The sequence below is a fragment of the Panthera onca genome, chromosome D2 (assembly GCF_046562875.1).
Source record: "Panthera onca isolate mPanOnc1 chromosome D2, mPanOnc1 haplotype 2, whole genome shotgun sequence".
Lineage (NCBI taxonomy): Eukaryota > Metazoa > Chordata > Mammalia > Carnivora > Felidae > Panthera > Panthera onca.
This window is the reverse complement of record NC_138349.1, coordinates 75942752-75961493: the sequence shown is the minus strand read 5'-3', so window position 1 is coordinate 75961493 and position 18742 is coordinate 75942752. Positions and strand designations below refer to the sequence as shown.

At 37.4% G+C, this 18742-nt stretch overlaps 1 protein-coding gene across 1 annotated transcript in view; it reads left to right on the top strand.

The window, feature by feature from the left end:
- LYST (lysosomal trafficking regulator) overlaps positions 1 to 18742 on the top strand; it is a 176088-nt gene that overhangs the window by 108791 nt on the left and 48555 nt on the right. Inside the window, exons 29-37 of the mRNA XM_078434192.2 lie at positions 1653 to 1844; positions 4051 to 4229; positions 5623 to 5829; positions 12406 to 12582; positions 13339 to 13415; positions 13561 to 13749; positions 16442 to 16587; positions 16676 to 16772; positions 18239 to 18300. Coding sequence (XP_078290318.2) covers positions 1653 to 1844; positions 4051 to 4229; positions 5623 to 5829; positions 12406 to 12582; positions 13339 to 13415; positions 13561 to 13749; positions 16442 to 16587; positions 16676 to 16772; positions 18239 to 18300 — 1326 coding nt within the window. The remainder of the gene's footprint in view (positions 1 to 1652; positions 1845 to 4050; positions 4230 to 5622; positions 5830 to 12405; positions 12583 to 13338; positions 13416 to 13560; positions 13750 to 16441; positions 16588 to 16675; positions 16773 to 18238; positions 18301 to 18742) is intronic.

The following is an 18742-nucleotide window of genomic DNA, read 5'->3' as shown; positions in this document are numbered from 1 at the left end:
ATGATCCACATACAAATGAATTTCCTTTATATTTCAGCCATCAGTAACAATACCAACCATTAACAACTTTTGATGCTTTGTATGAGATCGGCATTGTGTTTTACATCCATTATTTTATTTACTATTTAATCCATAGAACAACCTTCTTTATCCATTCATTCAACCATCAAATATTTATTGGGCACCATCCACATGTCAGGTATTATTTTATCTGCTTTCATGGAACTTACATTTTACTGTAGAAAATGGTCAATAAACCTGTAAACAAATATGTTTAATAAAATATCAGATAGTGACAAATATCTACCTTTGAGATGAGCTCTATTTTACTTTCTAATCTACATCTTAACATATGAGGGAACTGAGGCTTTGAAAGAAGTATATTTGAGGCTACCCCAGCTCGGTGCTGAAATGCCCTCCCTCTTTTTCAAGTGTGTAGTTGTGAAGACCTCACATTTTCTTACTCAGTATATTGCTCTGCCTCTGAATTAGGATTATCTGCTGCTTAGACAGCATGAAAGCTGCCAGAGATGTAGACATCAGGAAGAATCTACTTAAACTGAAGACGTAGTCTGACAGTATTACTCTTGAATATATCCTGGATATGAATATTTTTTATTTGCTTTGTTTTTGTCTCAAATGCAACCCCACCCACCAACATGTATTAAGTGATAAATACTGAGTACCTGAGATACTGGACAATCTAAAGTGCTATTAAAATATTTAAATATCTTACAGGAGGAATCGTTAAAACCTATCATAATTTAGTCATATGTAAGTAATGTGTATGGAAGCTATTTATGGAAATTGATACATGTTTTTATCATTTAAAACAAAGGTTCAATTCCAATGAAGGGTTCCATTATTCCTCACCGACCAAGACGTCATTTTGGTTCCTATGGTCAACTTCCGATGCCTTTCCCCCTCAGTCCGTTAAATCAAGATTCGTTCTCCCCATATCCTCCTGGATCCACTACCTGTGTGGTACCTTTTGGAGCAGGTGCAGTGATGATGCAGGAATGACATTCCTAACTGCTCAATCTGAGGAGATACTGCTCAGGGAACGCTTTTGTAGAATTAAATTCCAAATGATGCATATGCACCAAATCATTTCAATAGCAAAGCACTGGAATTACACTCACCTTTCCGATCTCTTCACTTTCATTGGACTGCTTTCCACTATCTCACTTATATATGCTTTTCAAAACTACTTTATAAAATTCAACAATGGGAATTATCTGGAAATAGTAATGTTCTTACTGAAACACGATGTGCTTTAAAAACCTGTTGATTATTTTGGAATACAAGGAAGTGCAACAGTATTTGAAAATGTTTTGTCGGAACATTCTGAACTACCTACATATACCCTTCTAACTCTTTTGTGTTTTTCAGAAAACTCAAACTTTGCCAAACGATGTCCATCCCACTAAGCTATGTCCCTAGCTTCAATATTCTGATTTGGACTTTGAAATCAGAAGTACTGTTGCATTTCTTTAACGAGGGAGAAACGTCACTTTCTCTGAATCATGCTCTTTACTTTGTATTAGCGAAGATTTATTTCATGGTCCACTAATCAAAACGTTGCAGCAAAAATAATTTCCTTGATCCCTGTTAACTCTGGCATTTGATGTTTTTAATTTATATACTTGAAGGTGCTCGAAAATTTCCCCTTGCTCAGACTGACTCTCTCCTGATGAAAATGCGCTCAGTGGCAAGCGATGAACTGCATGTGATGATGCAACGGAGAATGAGCCAGGAGAACCCCGTGCAGGCATCTGAGACAGAGCTTGCTCAGAGACTACAGAGGCTCACCATTTTAGCAGTTAACAGGATTATTTATCAAGGTGGGACTAGAGGATGAATATGTGCTTGCTCACATATGCACTTAAAAGGGAAATAATTTAAGAGGAAACTGATGAGGTCTCAAAATTGTCAACAGCATTCATTTTTTCATTCGTAACATTTACACTATTAAAAGAATGCATTTGCAGGGTGCCCGGGTGGCTCAGTTGGTTAAGCATCCGACTTCAGCTCAGGTCATGATCTTGCGGTTCATGGGTTCAAGACCTGCATCAGGCTCTGTGCTGACAGCTCAGAGCCTGGAGCCTGTTTTGGATTCGGTGTCTCCCTCTCTGCCCCTCCCCTACTCGTGCTCAGTGTCTCTCTCTCTCTCTCTCTCTCTGATCTCTCTCTCTCTCTCTCTCAAAAATAAATAAACTTTAAACAAAATTTTTTAAAGAATTTATTTGGAACTAATAGTCTTGAATAAAAGTCTACTTCTTAATGTGTTAAATGCAGGCCTAGAGTGACCATTGAGTTTAAAACAGGACAGCACCTCCAATATATTTTTGTAACTTTTCTTTGAGATAATGGTAGATTCACATACCATTATTAAAAATATTGCAGAGAGATCCCATATCCCGTTTCTCCAGTTCCCCCAGTGGGTTCTGCCAAATTAGAGTTGAGCGTCATGACCAGGATACAGACATTTATACAGTCAAGAAGGTGAACGTTTCTGTCACATGCGAGTGCTTCTGTTGCCTTTTGTTTTGTGGGGGTTTTTTGAAGTTTGTTTATTTATTTTGAGAGGGAGGGAGGGAGGGAGAGCATGAGCAGGGGAGGGGCAGAGAGAGAGAGAGAGAGAGAGAGAAGAGAGAGAGAGAGAGAGAGAGAGAAAGAGAGAGAGAGAGAATCTCAGCCCGATGTGGAGCTGAAACCCATGAGAAGAGCAAGAACCACAAGATCATGACCTGAGCAGAAACCAAGAATTCGATGCTTAACCTACTGAGCCACCCAGCACCCCTGTCGCTTTTTTAATAGCCACACCCGCTTTGCTCCCACCTCTACCCCTTCCTTAGTCCCTGGCAACCTCTAATCTCTAATTCCATTTATTTTTTATCATTTCAAGAATTTTACATAAATAGAATCATCCAGTATGTGGCCTTTTAGGACTGGCTATTTTCACTTAGCGTGATTCTCTGGAGAGTCATCCCGGCTTCTGCACATATCAGCAGTTTGTTGCTTCTTTGTTTTGCTGAGTAGTTTTCCACAGTACAGACGTACTGGAGTTTGCCTAGCCATTCACCTTTTGAAAGACCATCAGGGCTGCTTTCCAGTTTTTAGTTACCACAAATAAAGCCAGCTGCTAGAAACAGTTACATGCAGGTTCTTGTGTGAGTGTAAGTCTCCGTTCTCCTGCAATAAGGGAAGTTGTGTGCTGTGTTTTTGTTAAGAAGCTGCCAAATGTTTCAGAATGACTGTCAAATTTTACATTCCCACCGGCAATGTATGAGTGATGCATTTTTCTTCACACCCTTAACCAGTATTTGGAATTGTCACAATTTTTAATTTTCGCTATTCTGATAGATGTCTAGTGATACCACATTGTGGTTTCAATTTGCATTTTTTTTCTAGGGGCTACTGATTTATGTATTTACTTATAAAACAGAATACCTACAGTAACCACTAAAAAGCCATGCAGAGAGATACCCTCAAAAGCACTATCGATAAGTCAAAATGGAATTCAAAAAAAATGTTCAAGTAACCCCAAGAAAACAGGAAGAAGAACATAGTAATTGTTCATCACTAGAAAAGCATAATACATACAAATAAGGCTCTTCTTCTTAACTTTTCCAATTTGTACTTGGGGCAACCGGATCCCAGGCTAAACTCTGAAATTGTACCATTTTTATCACATGCTCAGATTTAATGGTATAGCACATGCACTGAAATGGCTCTGCACATCCAACTAATGTAAATATCACGTGGTCATTATGTTTGGTTTGTACAAGAACCTCGGAGCTTTAATAATTTCACAGTTTAAATCATCTTCGTTAGTAAAGTAAATATTTAGTTCAGAATTGTATGACTTACGTAGGTTTAAATTTCTACATTGTTTTTGATGAATTTACTTTCTCTAGAATATTGTATCTTCTACGTCTAATACACTCGCTGCACATTTATATAGTGACAATGGAATTGGTGATTCCATAGAATATTTTTACCGTTTGTAATGGCTAGTTATCTTTTTATTTTTCCTTTAATTCAAAGAGTTTAATCCAGACATTGTTGACATTTTGAGTACTCCAGAAAATGCGACTCAAAGCAAGACCTCAGTTTCCCAGACTGAAATTTCTGAAGAAAATGTTCATCAGGAACAGCCTTCCATTTTCAATCCATTTCAGAAGGAGATATTCACATACCTGGTAGAAGGATTCAAAGTGTCTATTGTAAGTAAATTAATTGCATGGGACGTGTTCGTTTACACAAAAGGAGTAGCTGTTTTATGTGTCTGCTTACTCTTGAATTATTATTATTATTATTATGAATTACTAGGAAGGTTAGGTCTTGGCTTACACATATCTGACACCTTCACAATTGTATAGAGGATGCTAACAAGTATCAGGCTCCATTCATCACTGACACGCTTAGGTTTCTGTGGGCTACATACGCTCGACCCCAGGGGAAAAATCAGTCTGTACACTTTAGAGATACCGAAAGCCAATCTTATTCTAGCGGAACTCATAAATCATGATTCTGCCAGTCTCTAAATCTAAGCTAGATTGGGGTGTCTGCAGGTTTTATTTAGAGCCAAATGATTTACCCGGGGCCCTCAGGACTGGGGGTAATTGGAGAGCCAGCTCCAAAACTCAGAATAAACTCTGAAATGTACTGATTCCAGTTTTAAACCAGATAGAGGAGATTTGATCAGGATCAGGTTAGCCTCTAATGGGCCACCGTTGAAGCAGCTTGTCTGGTTATTTGTCAAGGAACATTGATGGTCATATTGATGCTCAGTTTATATGTAGTTGTCAGTTTGCGACCGTTTTACTCAGTATTTTAATATTCTTTATAATGAATCTTTCTCTTTCATATTGTAAAATCAGTCAATCTATTGTTCTTTTGATGGTTCTTTTTTTTTTTTTTTTAACGTCTAAGCCCTAGGTAATTTAAATGACTTTAGCTTCTTAATCCATCTCTCTCTTTTTTAAAAAAATACAAGTGATATAAAATTTCCTATTTTAACCATTCTTAAAGGTATAATTCATTAGTGTTAAGTGCATTCACATTATTGTGCAATTATTACCACTGTCCATCTCCGAAACTTTTTTATTATCCCAAACTGCTCTGTACCCATTAAACAGCAGCTCCTCATAACCCCTCCCCCGGCCCCTGATAACGACTGTTAAATTTTCTGTTTCTATGAATTTAACTTTCTAGACACCTCATATAAGTTACAATATTTCAGACAATATTTGTCCTTTTGTGTGTGGCTATTTCATTGAACGTGGTATTTTCAAGTTCATGTTGATGCACGTGTCAGAATTTCATTCCTTTTTAAGGCTTAATAATATTCATTTTATGTCTATATTACGTTTTGTTTATCCATTCATCCATCGGTGGGCATTTGGATTGTTTCCACCTCTTGGCTGTTTTGAGCACTGCTGTTATAAATGTTAGTATAACCACCCGTTTGTAGGGATGTATGTGTCATCCTAATTTTGACTACTGAAAAAAACATCTACAAAAAAACATGTCCCATGATCTTCTTTAGGGCTCTGAGAGGTTAGTATATTATTGCTTAGGAAGTCTGATCCTAATGCATTTTTGTTTTGCTTGAAGGGTTCAAGTAAAACCAGTGGTTCCAAGCAGCAGTGGACTAAAATCTTATGGTCTTGTAAGGAAACCTTCAGAATGCAACTTGGCCGACTCCTGGTCCATATTGTGTCACCAGCCCACTCTTCTCAAGAGAGAAAGCAAATTTTCGAAATAGTTCGTGAACCAAATCATCAGGCAATACTGCGAGACTGTCTTAGTCCATCCCTGCAAGTAAGTTATCTCAGTACTTCGTAAGTAAAAACTAGCGGTGAAATAGGGGCGCCAGGGTGGCTCAGTCGGTTGAGCGTCCGACTTCTGCTCAGGTCATGATCTCGTGGGCTGTGACCCGTGTTGGGCTCTGTGCTGACAGCTCAGAGCCTGGAGCCTGCTTAGGATTCTGTGTCTCCCTCTCTCTTCCCCTCCCCTGCTCATGTTCTGTCTGTCTGTCTCTCTCTCTCTCTCTCTCTGTCTCTCAAAAAATAAATAAACATTAAAAAAAACCATAGTAGTGAAATATAAAATTGTTCAAAACAAGAACTGACATTAAACTATTTTCATGCCTAAATATGGTTTTCTTACCAAACAAGTATCACCTGAGATCTTTCTTCAGCTACTCTATGCCAAACTTAGACTGACCTCCCCGTTTCCTTCCCATTCCTTATTCCAGTGCTTAAATTAAGAAATTCTGTATCTAAGCTCTTAAAAGATGCTTTGTGGTTTGTTACTAAATCTTCAAATGTTTTCTTTGTGTTCTCTTTTTAAAAGCATTATATTATCCATGAAACATCTAAATGGAGTAGCTCAAACAATAGTATATGTAGTATATTTCCAAAAATACTTGCACTAAGTTAAAATTTTTAAAAATGTGTTGATCATTTGGAATGATCAAAATTGACATACTTAAAAGAATTTCAGTCTATAAATTCTAACACTTAAAGAGTGATAGATGGAGAGTTTAAATGGTACAACCATTTTAAAGAGCTGTTCAGCAGTTTCTTATAAAATTAAACATACATTTAACCTGTGACCCTAAAATTTCATTTTTAGATATTTACCTAAGAGAAATTAAAACATATCTCCATAAAAAGACTTGTATAAGAATATTCATGTCAGCCTTTTTACTAAAAGCTGCAAACTTGTCAATCACCAAGAGAATGTATAACCAAATCGTGATATATTTATATAAAAGACTTTATACAGCAATAAGAAGAAACCAACTACGGATACACCTACCATTACGAATGAAGCTCAAAGACATTGTATGGACTAAGAGGACAACCAAATGTAAAAAAGCCCACATTTCTGTGATTCTGTTCATATGAAGTCCAAGAACAGGCAAAATGAAGATAATGTGACAGAATTCAGGACAGTAGTAGTGTCTGTCAGGAAGGGGGAGGGAGAATGAGTTGATTGGAAGGAGGCATTAGGAGACTTTCTGGGGCAATAAAAATGTACTATATCTTATTTGGGGTAGTGGTAAATGGATGTATGCAGTTGTCAAAACTCGGAAATGAACACTTAATATCTGTATGCTTTACTGTATTAAATTATACGCCTATAAATACAGTAATCGATGCTACATACAGACAGGTATCCCTTTTACTACCTGGGAAACTCATATATCAAGAACCAAAAGGTTATAGTTTTGAAGTGGTGCTTTTACCTGGTCTTTCTAATGCTAAGATTCTCTCACGTGCCCTCAGGGCATTGTCTTCCCTCTCCCAAGGCAAAAGCACATCCAGCCCACAGTCTCCTTCAGTGGAGAATTCGCAGTGATGTTCCTTCAAGCCTTTATACTCCACAGAGTTACCATCCATCAAAACACAGCCCGGATGTTGACAGTCCTCCTTCCCCCACCCCCGTTCCCCTTTTCTGTTACATCATCTCTGTCAGTGGTGTCTTTATGAAGTTCAGCTTGGAACCACGGTTGAGTTTTTCCTCTCCCTTGAATCCATTTCATCACCAAGAGCAGTCATTTATTTAGTTGTGTCTTTAACTATTTTCTTCCCGCCTCATCCTAATTCAAACTTCCACCTCTTGTGCTCAGATCCTTACAATAACCTCCTGTCCACCTCAAGACCACATTATTTTACCTGGTTTTTAAGTTTATTATGGAAACTTTCAAACATACCTAAAAGTTGGGAGAAATCAGAGACCCGCATGACCATTACCGAGCTTTAATTTTTCATTGTAGTGCTTTGAAATAAATTTCAGGTATCAAATCATTTCACCTGTGAATACCTTTACCTTTACATCTCTGATTGATAAGGACTTTTAAAAAATTTATCACACTCAAGGGGCGCCTGGGTGGGTCAGTTGGTTAAGTGTCCGACTTCTGCTGAGGCCATGATCTTGCGGTTCGTGAGTTCCCCCACTTGGGGCTTGGTGCTGACAGCTCAGAGCCTGGAGCCTGCTTCGGATTCTGTGTCTCCCTCTCTCTCTCTGCCCCTACCCCCCTCCCAAAATAAAAAAAACATTAAAAAAAATTTTTTTTAGTTTATCACATCCGATAATCCATTCTAACAGTAATCTAATCGAATAATCTAATACTCAGTGATTAAATTTTCCCAATTTTCTTAGAATTTTTGTAATAGTTTGCTGGATTATGGATCCAGACAAGGCCAGCCCACATAAAGTATTTGTTTGAAGTATGTTAAATCTTTTTAATCCATGGTGATTACCCTCCCCAACCATTTTTTAAAATGTCATTTATGTGTTAATGAAACTGGGTCATTTTTGTAGAATTTCCCATATTCTGGATTTAGCTGATTGTATCCTTTAGGATACCGGTTTAGAGGCTTGACTAGATTCCTGCTCTTGATTTCATATTTGGTTTTGTGTTTGTTTTTTTAAAAGACTATTAAGAGTATTTTGCATTTTCCATTACAGCATAGCAGGAGACAGAGAATGTCTAGTTGCCCTGGTTTTCCAGACGTTGTCAGCCTGCTCCATTCATTATAAAGTTCACCCTCAATCTTTAACCTAATAGTTTTAGCTGCCACTGATGATTGTTGCCAAGATCCACTTTTCCGTTAGGAGTTGTAAAATCGTGATCTCTCAGGGTTTCTCATTCCACCAGCATCTCTTAGCACTAATTCTTCTGTAAGGAGGGATATTCTCTTATCATCTATTTGGCGACCCCAAAATGTAGTCTGTCGGAAGGGTCAGGTAAAAGCTTGTTTCTTTTCCCTGTTTATTAATTTTTAGAATAATGAGTTGGTGCCCTAACAACCTCCAGTTTTTGTCTTTGTTTTTATTTTTGAGGTGTCATTATGAAATCAGGTATTTTTCATACATGTTATGAGTAGTTTCAAACCTTTCCAGTTATTATTCCATTTGATATTCAAATTAACACCTCTGTAGATTCAAGTTGTTGTGTTCTTTTAACATAGCCTTTTCAATTTTTATCAAGTCAATGCGATTAACTTCTTTGCTTTCTGGAACACAAGAATGTCCTGACTCATCTTGCACATTCCTTCCCAGATCTGGAAGCAGACTTCTCCCCAAGAAGACTCTGTTTCCTTTTCATGAGATAATGGTATTTAGAAATAACAAATCTAGGGGTACCTGGGTGGCTCAGTCAGTTAAGTATCTGGCTTCTGCTCAAGTCATGATCTCACTGTTCATGAGTTGGAGCCCCATGTCGTGCTCTGTGCTGACAGCTCAGAGCCTGGAGTCTGCTTCTGATTCTGTGTCTCCCACTCTCTCTACCCCTTCCCCGCTCATGTTCTGTCTCTCTCTGTCTCAGAAATAAATAAACATTAAGGAAAAAAATTAAAAAAAAAAAGAATAGCATTAAAAATGTTTTAGAAATTACAAATCTGGGGACTAAGTACCTTCATTTCTGCTTGGTTGTCATTTCTTCTCAGCTAGGACAAAGCTAGGAAATACATATTATTTTAGAAAGAAAAATGAATCATGAGTTCATACTGATATTTTCACATTTTCTTGAATTTCATATTTGTATTTCCTTTTATTCATGTGGATAATCTTGATTCCTGAGGCCATCAGGACACTTACTTGCTCTATCTTTTTTGCTCTGTATATATAACGTTTTCAAAATAAGATGACCAACATTATCACTAATAACAAGCCCAGTGAATGCAGATTAAGAATTCTTCATGATTCTCTTGTCCTTAGTGTACCATGAAAATATGGTATTGTAAAAGCACTTCAAATAATTTTCTGTATTCGATTATGCCACCAACTTCATCTAACTAGTGATGTTCTTTTTTTTTCCCATTGGTTTTCCATTTTTAGGGATTCCATTGGGTTTTATTTGTTCAACTTCGTTTTTAATTATGTGAAATGTCTATCTGGTTCCAAAATCAAAGCTGAAACATGGCACATTCAGAGAGGGTGTACACACAGACACAGTGTATATATTATCCCCCCTTCTCAACACAGAGAAAGATAGCGAACTATGCACACTCTTCTGCCCTTTAAACAGTACCTCACAGAGATCATTTCATAACAGTGTTTAGGGACCTTCTTGTGCCTTTTAGAGCTGCCTACAAGCTCCATTTGGAATTTGCTTGATTTTTAAAGCCCAACGCCTCTCTTCTGTCGTTATTACTTGAGTCTGATTAATTCCTCAGTCTGTAGCTCCTCCTCTTTTAAGATCGGCTCATCTTTGTCTCTTGTCACCTCTGCCCATCCTATGTATCCTTACTGACATGCTGCTCTATTCATGCTGTCTGCTCAGCACGAAGGACCTTCCCTCCTCTCCTTGTCCGTCTGTATACCCGTCTGTCAATTTCTCCATATGCCCGTCGCCCTTGCCCCACCTTCAAAACGTTCCCCCCTTTCTTCAGTCCATTCAGAGCTCTTCCTTCTTAGACACATCCCTGAAAATTTTATTTTCACACATTTTAGTGTTTTATTATTTTCTAAGGATTTGTGTTTAATAGATTCATTTCCTTAAATCAGTATTTTGAGATCTGAAAATTCTGAAAACAAGACTTTTCCTTTTTGCATCCATCCCTAATAACACCTTTTCTAGACCCAGGAACTACAATCAATAAATTATTGATCAGGTGTTAGCATGAGATTCTAGAAACACCTTAAGTGTCTAAGAAAATTATGTGGTTTTTTTGGATATTCAGGATGAATAAAAACATTTTTTATAGTTTTTCAAGGTGATTTGAGAATGTCACTGAATACTGAACTAAACTATTTTTATTTAAAAAAAATTTTTTTAATGTTTATTTATTTTTGAGACAGGGAGAGACAGAGCATGAACAGGGGAGGGGCAGAGAGAGAGGGAAACACAGAATCTGAAACAGGCTCCAGGCTCTGAGCTGTCAGCACAGAGCCCAACGCAGGGCTCGAACTCACAGACCGTGAGATCATGACCTGAACCGAAGTCGGACGCTTAACCGACCGAGCCACCCGGGTGCCCCGAACTAAACTATTTTTAGATTACATCAAGAGCATTACCTTTAAGACACACATATGAAAATAGCCTAGCCATTTACTATTTCTCTTTATTTGCCAACTCTTCTGGCCTTTTACTCGTAGAGTGTCTGTTCTTTTTTCTCTTTTGGTCAGGTAGCAGCTGTCTCCTGACTACATTAAAATGTTGCATTAAAATGAGCTTTGCTATTTCCATCATCGCATATGTTCATCTTACGTTTTTTGGGAAATGACACAATGCGATTCAGTGTGTTAATTTAAATATCACTCACGATGTAAGAGTTCTCAAGTTCATTTGTTGACATTTAATACTGTTCACAGTTTAAAATGTCATAAAGCCAAATGTAGTGGTATTTGTATCAGTGTAAATTTGTAAAAAGTAAAATTCTGCATGTTTCACTTGTTGGCATAATTAATGTTGAAATAACACATAGTGTACACGTAACAGTTAGGTGTAAGATCTATAGCACGGAAGGCCACTTAAAATAGGTGTAGGTTTACGAAAGACAGTTGTCATTACCTTGAGTAACATTCTCATTTCGGTTATAGGGCAGTTCATAAAAGACTGGCCTAGATCAACCCTTCTCTGGACATGCACAGACCACTGAGTGCTGAGGTCTCACTGGTTTTAGAGTTTTTCACCTTTGTGTCCCTTAGGGAGTAATGAGTACTTATAAGCTAATCCAAAAACGGGTTTTGTTCTGGAAGTTTCACCAACTTCTATTCCACCAACCAGAAATCAAAGGAGAAAGAATAAATAAGCATAATTCTCTTACCTGAAGGTTCAGAGGAGAGTTTCCCTTCCAGTTCATTTTTTTTTTCTCTGAGAACTAGGAAATAGTTTCCTTTATCCCAAGATTATTTCCTATATTTCTTTAGCAAATCCCCTCCAAAAAATTTTCCGCCAAAGCTCATTTGCTTGTTTTTCTTTTCCTTCTTTTCTTACTTCTTTTCTTTTTCTTTCTTTTTTCCTTTACCCTTTACAATGAAAATTTTCAAATATCATAAGAAAAATAGAGAATAGTATAATGAGTATTAACATATAGCCATCACTTAGATTTAACAATTGGTAGTATTTTTATCATATTGACATCATTTCTGTTTTGAAGTATTTTAAAGTAAATTACAGAAATCTTTTTCAAAAGACATTTTCTTACATAACCATAACATCATCGTACCTAACAAAATTAGTTTACACCGTAAGGTCATCATATTTTCAATGCATAACCAAAATTTTCGATTGTCCCCAACATGTCTCTTGCAGCTTCTTTATTCAAACCCAATGCCACCAAATAAATCTAGTATATAATTTAACTTAACCACTATGAAACAATTTAAATGTAAGAAATAAAAATACCGTATGACTTAAAAAAGTGTTTCTTTTTCTTAAAGCATGGAGCCAAGTTAGTTTTGTATTTGTCAGAGTTGATACATAGTCACCAAGATGAATTGACTGAAGAAGAACTAGGCTCAGCGGAATTGCTTATGAATGCTCTAAAACTGTGTGGTCATAAGTATCTACCTCCCAGTGCAACAACAAAAGCAGACCTTATCAAAATGATCAAAGAGGTGAGTCAGTGAAATCATAAGACACGGTTTTCTAAGGAGATCCCACTGAATGTAGTTAAAGAGTGAAAGATTTTTTTATTGTGGAATATCATTTATGATGAACTTTATTGAAATGATGTTTTTTTATTATGAGAGAATAAATAGGCTATTGCAAGGAGGGTTTTATCCTCTGTTGTCATCCTCATCCCTTTTCGGTAGCTTTCGGTGAAGGAAAGATTTTTATAGTGACGAGCAAGTCGAAGCATCCGCCTTGAAACAAATAAGGAAGCAAGCACCTGGGGCATTAGGTCTGGCAGCCCATTTAATTCTCCCACCCCAATATCTGTGCCCCAGATTGTGTAGAAGCAAAGGGAAATTATAAAATTATTTTTGTGGCTATTGTATTTTAATATTCTGGTCTCCTGGGGACATTATTTTTTTCCTTTATTAACTTGGTTTTAAAATTAGTTTGTTGGGGGGCACCTGGATGGCTCCGTTGGTTAGGCATCCGACTTCGGCTCAGGTCATAATCTCGCAGTTCGTGGGTTCGAGCCCCGCGTCAGGCTCTGTGCTGACAGAGCCTGGAGCCTACTTCGGATTCTGTGTCTCCCTGTCTCTCTCTCTGCCCCGCCCCCCCCGCCCCTCCCCTGCTCATGCTCTCTCAAGAATAAATAAACATTAAATAAAATGAAATGAAATTAGTTTGTTGGCCTTTGTGCCAGTGTTAAATGATAAACAATTAGTTTTATAGTGCATATTATTATCCAAATCTTTTAGGAACAAAAGAAATATGAAACTGAAGAAGGTACGAATAAAGACACCTGGCAGAAAACAGTTAACAATAACCAACAAAGGTAGGATTTTATGTGTTCTAAAAGTCATGCCTTTCTGAATCCACTAGATTTCACACATACTTTTAGTTTTCAAGTATCATGCTTCCATCGCTCTTTAACGTCCCACTTAGGCTTCACTTACGAGCAGCCTTGCTTGTTTATTTAGTCTCTTTCAGCGTCTGGATTCAAAATCAAAGGATATATCTAAGATCGCTGCAGATATCACCCAGGCAGTATCTCTCTCCCAGGGAATTGAGAGGAAAAAGGTGATCCAGCATATCAGAAGCATGTACAAGGTAGATCTGAGTGCCAGCAGACGCTGGCAGGAGCTTATCCAACAGCTGACGCATGATAGGTAAGCAGAGTGGACCTTTGTTGTTTTATATGGTGATGTCAGACACTATTTCCATTTCAGAATAAAGATTCACAGCATTATTTCATTAGTTGAAATATTTTCTGTTTAATCACTTGTGATTTATTTCATCATGAAATAATGAAATCTATATATAATCCTGTAAGAATCTTTTTTTTTTTTTTTTAATTCTTAGGGACAAGGCGGGGGCGGGTGGGCAGGGATAATGAGAAAGTGAGGCATTAGCTCTTCCAGATAATAAAATCTATATGTTGACTTTAATTTTAAAATATAACCTTTGCAGAAGAATAGAGAAATCACTGAAACGGGATAGTTGGGAAATAGATCTTTTTCTAGGTAAGACTTTAATAAATAAAACTTAGAAGATGCATCACAGATCATGAAAAGAGGAAAATTAACGTGTTCTCTAAATTTGGTTAAGATTACTGGTTAGCATGGCTTGGGGTGCTAAAATGGACTAAACATTATACACTAAAGAAAATTCCAGGTGAGCAAAAGAATTAAATTCATTAAGTTTATAAAGTGGAAGAAAATGGGGCATTTATCAACTCTGATAGATGGATAACTTTTTAAGCTCAAACACAATAGAACAAACTACCAAGAAGAAACAAATAGATTTGAGGGGCACCTGGGTGGCTGAGTCAGTTAAATGACCAACTTCAGCTCAGGTCATGATCTCAAGGTCCGTGAGTTCGAGCCCTGCATCGGGCTCTGTGCTGACAGCTCAGAGCCTGGAGCCTGCTTTGGATTCTGTGTCCCCCTTCTCTCTCTCTCCCCCTCCCCTGCTCATGCTCTATTTCACTCTGTCTCTCAAAAATAAATAAATGTTAAAAAAAAAAAAAAAAGAAATAGATTTGAGCTTTAATTTTTTCCAGTGTATTTAATAACTATAACAACAGCAACAAAACGAAAATTTATTTTCAGCAAATCAGAATTAACTTTTTTTTACTTTTTTGTAAGTTTATTTATTTTAAGAGAGAGAGAGCACAGAAGGGGCAGAGAGAGAGGGAGAGAGAGAGAGAGAGAGAGAGAGAATCCCAAGCATGCTCCACATTGTTAGTGCAGAGCCTGATGTGGGGCTCGAAATACACGAGCCATGAGATCGTGACCTGAGCTGAAGTCGGATGTTTAACTTACAGAGCCATCCAGGTACCCCCACAGAGTTAATATTTTTATGGTTTTAAAAACTCATGCCAACTTAAAGGTAAATTGTAAGATCTGAAAAGTTTGAGCAAAAGATGTGATCACACTTTTCTACATAAGACAAATAGAATTAATAAACAGGAAAATATTCCATATGGCCAGAGACTAATTTGATTTTTTAAAACCTTGAAATATTACCATATCACCATAAAATATGGTACAAGCCATATTTTACCTTTTCTGTTATAAAGTTTTTTAGGTGCTAATACCCAGAGCGGGAAGAAATGTATATCGTAGCCCATGGTCAGAGGTCCGGTGGCTTTGCACACTTTGACAGCATGTATCAGGAATCCTGTAACCGTTTTATTTCTAGCTCCAGTTACCCTATTTTGGTGATTCTGTCCTAAGGAAAATATTCAAAATATATAAAGGCAGTAAATGTAAAGGTTTTCATCTCTGTATTGTTTATGCTAGTGAATGAACTGGAAACAAGTATATAATAATGGCAAAATTGCTAAATACATTATGATGCACCCCCTCCATGCATTAGTCAGCCATTTTCCATGGTGACAATGAAGATTAAAGTATGTCCAGTGAAAGAAGAAAGGGTATAGAAATGTATATATGTAATAATTATAACTGCAATTTTTAAAAATGAAAAAAAAATAATTTCTACCAGAAAGTGGTATGTTTAGGGTAGTAGGATTAAGGGCGATTTTTTTTCTCTTATCTATGTCTGAAAATATATTCAATACGGTTCTCTATTTTTTCATTTAAAATATTAACTTATTTTGAGGGCGACTGGGTGGCTCAGTTGGTTAAGTGTCCAACTCATGATTTGGGGTCAGGTCATGATCTCACAGTTTGCAAGCTCACGCCCCACATTGGGTCTGCACTGACAGTGTGAAGCCTGCTTAGGATTCCCTCTCTCTCTCTCTCTCTCTCTCTCTCTCTGCCCCTCCCCCACTCGCATATGCACCCAAGTGCACTCTCTCTCTCAAAATAATTAAGCATTTTTTATTAAAAATTAAAATAAAATATTAACTTTTTTTAAACATCTTAAGAAATATGGCTTGTACTACAAAAATGAACCAATTTATTTGTTAGATAGTAGGCAAAATGGGAAATATAGAAACTTAACTTGGAAATGGATTTTTTTCTTTATCTAGCCATATTAAGTCCAATGTACTGCTAAAGCATGCATGTTGCTAAAGCAGAGTAGTCATGATATATCTTTTTAAAAACTTATGAGGAACAAGAAACTAGAGGCAGAGTGTGCCTCCAGGCGGGGACCAGGAGGCCGGGGTTCAGGAGCAGAAGGACATTTACTTTTTATATGATTCTATTGTCTATGCTTTCTATCTTATTCTAGTGTCTATGTTTATGCACTTCCTAGTCTAATTACGTGAGCAGCTGAGGGTTTTAACTGAATAGATCACTTTTGATTATTTAATTTCTGTAATGATTTTATTTACAGCTCCACGTACTATAGATTAAAACACTTAAAACATTCTTTTATTTCCCCTGGCAGAGTGGCCTGGTATGATCCCCTCTACTATCCAACTTCCTGGCAACTGGATCCAACAGAAGGACCAAATCGAGAGAGGAGACGTTTACAGAGATGTTACTTAACTATTCCAAATAAGTATCTCCTTCGGGATAGACAGAAATCAGAAGGTAATAATGACTTCTTGACTCAGCATCCAAATGTAGCAGATAACTGTAGTTATCAGATAAAGATAATACCTACTTTTTTCCTTAGCAGATGTGGTCAAACCACCACTCTCTTTCCTGTTTGAAGATAAAACTCACTCTTCTTTCTCCTCGACCGTAAAAGACAAAGCTGCAAGTGAGTCTATAAGGTAAGTGTGAATCCATAAGATGTTCTCTCTTTGAAGGAGTCAGAAAGACTTTAATAGTTTATTGTAGGGGCGCCTGGGTGGCTCAGTCAGTTAAGCTCTGATTTCAGCTCAGGTCATGATCTCACGGTTCATGGGTTCGAGCCCCACATTGGGCTCTGTGCTGACAGCTCAGAGCCTGGGGCCTGCTTCGGCTTCTGTGTCTCCCTCTCTCTCTGCCCCTCCCCTGCTCACGCTCTGTCTCTCTTTCTCTCTCTCTCTCTCTCTCAAAAATAAATAAAACATTAAAAAAAAATTTTTTTTAATAATTTATTGTAGTGTTTGTGTAATATTTGTTTTAGATAATTGCTGGGGTTTTAGGAAAGGCCCTAAATATGGCTCAAGAGAGGACACAGTCGAATGGCTAAAATCCAAAAGGAAAAGACATCCTCGATAGTGAGGACTCACTGGGCTTCAGTCACCGTGCTCTGGCCCTTGTCTGCACGTGTGTATCTTGGCAGTTGACTGGTCCTGAGGTCTCTGTGAAATGGGTATGGTTTCCGCATGACGCCATCTAATGGTGACTGAAGGTCCAAATTTTAGTTCCTCGTCTTACTAGATGTCTGATCTTGGGCAAGTTACTTAGCCTTCCTGTGTCCATGTCCGTATCTGTTACATGAGGAAGGGAATAACGCCCAAAGTACCAGAGTATTGTTGAATATTAAATGGGTCCTTGTAGGGGCGCCTGGGTGGCGCAGTCGGTTGAGCGTCCGACTTCAGCCAGGTCACGATCTCGCGGTCCATGAGTTCGAGCCCCGCGTCAGGCTCTGGGCTGATGGCTCGGAGCCTGGAGCCTGTTTCCGATTCTGTGTCTCCCTCTCTCTCTGCCCCTCCCCCGTTCATGCTCTGTCTCTCTCTGTCCCAAAACTAAATAAAAAAAACGTTGAAAAAAAAAAAATTAAAATAAATAAATAAATAAATAAATAAATGGGTCCTTGTATGTTAACGACAGGTTATCATTATGACACTAATGATAATTGCCCTGCCCGTTTATTAGATGAAAACCTGAGATTCGAAGGAGGTGAGTTCCTTGTCTAAAGAGGAGAAGAACTTTTCTGAGTCTAAATCCCGTTTTTCCTAGAATACTAGGATGCTTTCATGTGTTTGAAATACCAGAGGCATGACCCAATGCTTGCATAATTACTAGAAAATACAAAATATTAAAGTTTCTCCTAAAAAACTGAATGCCTATATCCTGTATACATGGCACAGGAATTCTGAGCCTTCTCTAAAAATTTCATTTTCTCCTCTACCAGAATGTTAAAATACAAGATAATATTTTCACGTGGGTTTAGGCAAGACGTCTCATGCTTTTGAAACTCTAGTGTGCTGGGCTGAAATCTTTAACTAGATAAATAAAGCTTATACTATATACTTTCTAAAATTGGTCAAAACATTTAATCATAGTAATTTTATATATGTTTTGACAGAGTGAATCGAAGATGTATCAGCGTTGCACCGTCTAGAGAGACAGCTGGTGAGCTGTTACTAGGTAAGTCACATTTTGAAGAGTTTTACACATATTCACCCTGCCTTATTTTATTCTTAGACAATTTGAAGCATTGTTTGGCAGAATGCCATTGAATCAAACTCTCTCTAACATCACATCAGTAATTTTGCCTTAACATTATATGACTTACAAATGTCAGGAAGTGGCAATCTTATTTTCTAAAAAGCACATGAATAGCCTTTTAATTTTTATAAAGTTGACTTTTTTCATAAGTACACATTTTTGTACTTAAACATCCCTTTTATTATATATCAATTTTGATTTTTAAAGTGAGGCATTATCGATATACTCACATGCCTACTGTTTTAAAAGATATATACCTGTGCATAAGAAATATATCCACCTTGAGATAGTTCATAATTTATACTCCCTATTGTGCTTCTGAGAGAAAGGCCAAGGTTGTCAATCCTTGGATATCTGTATA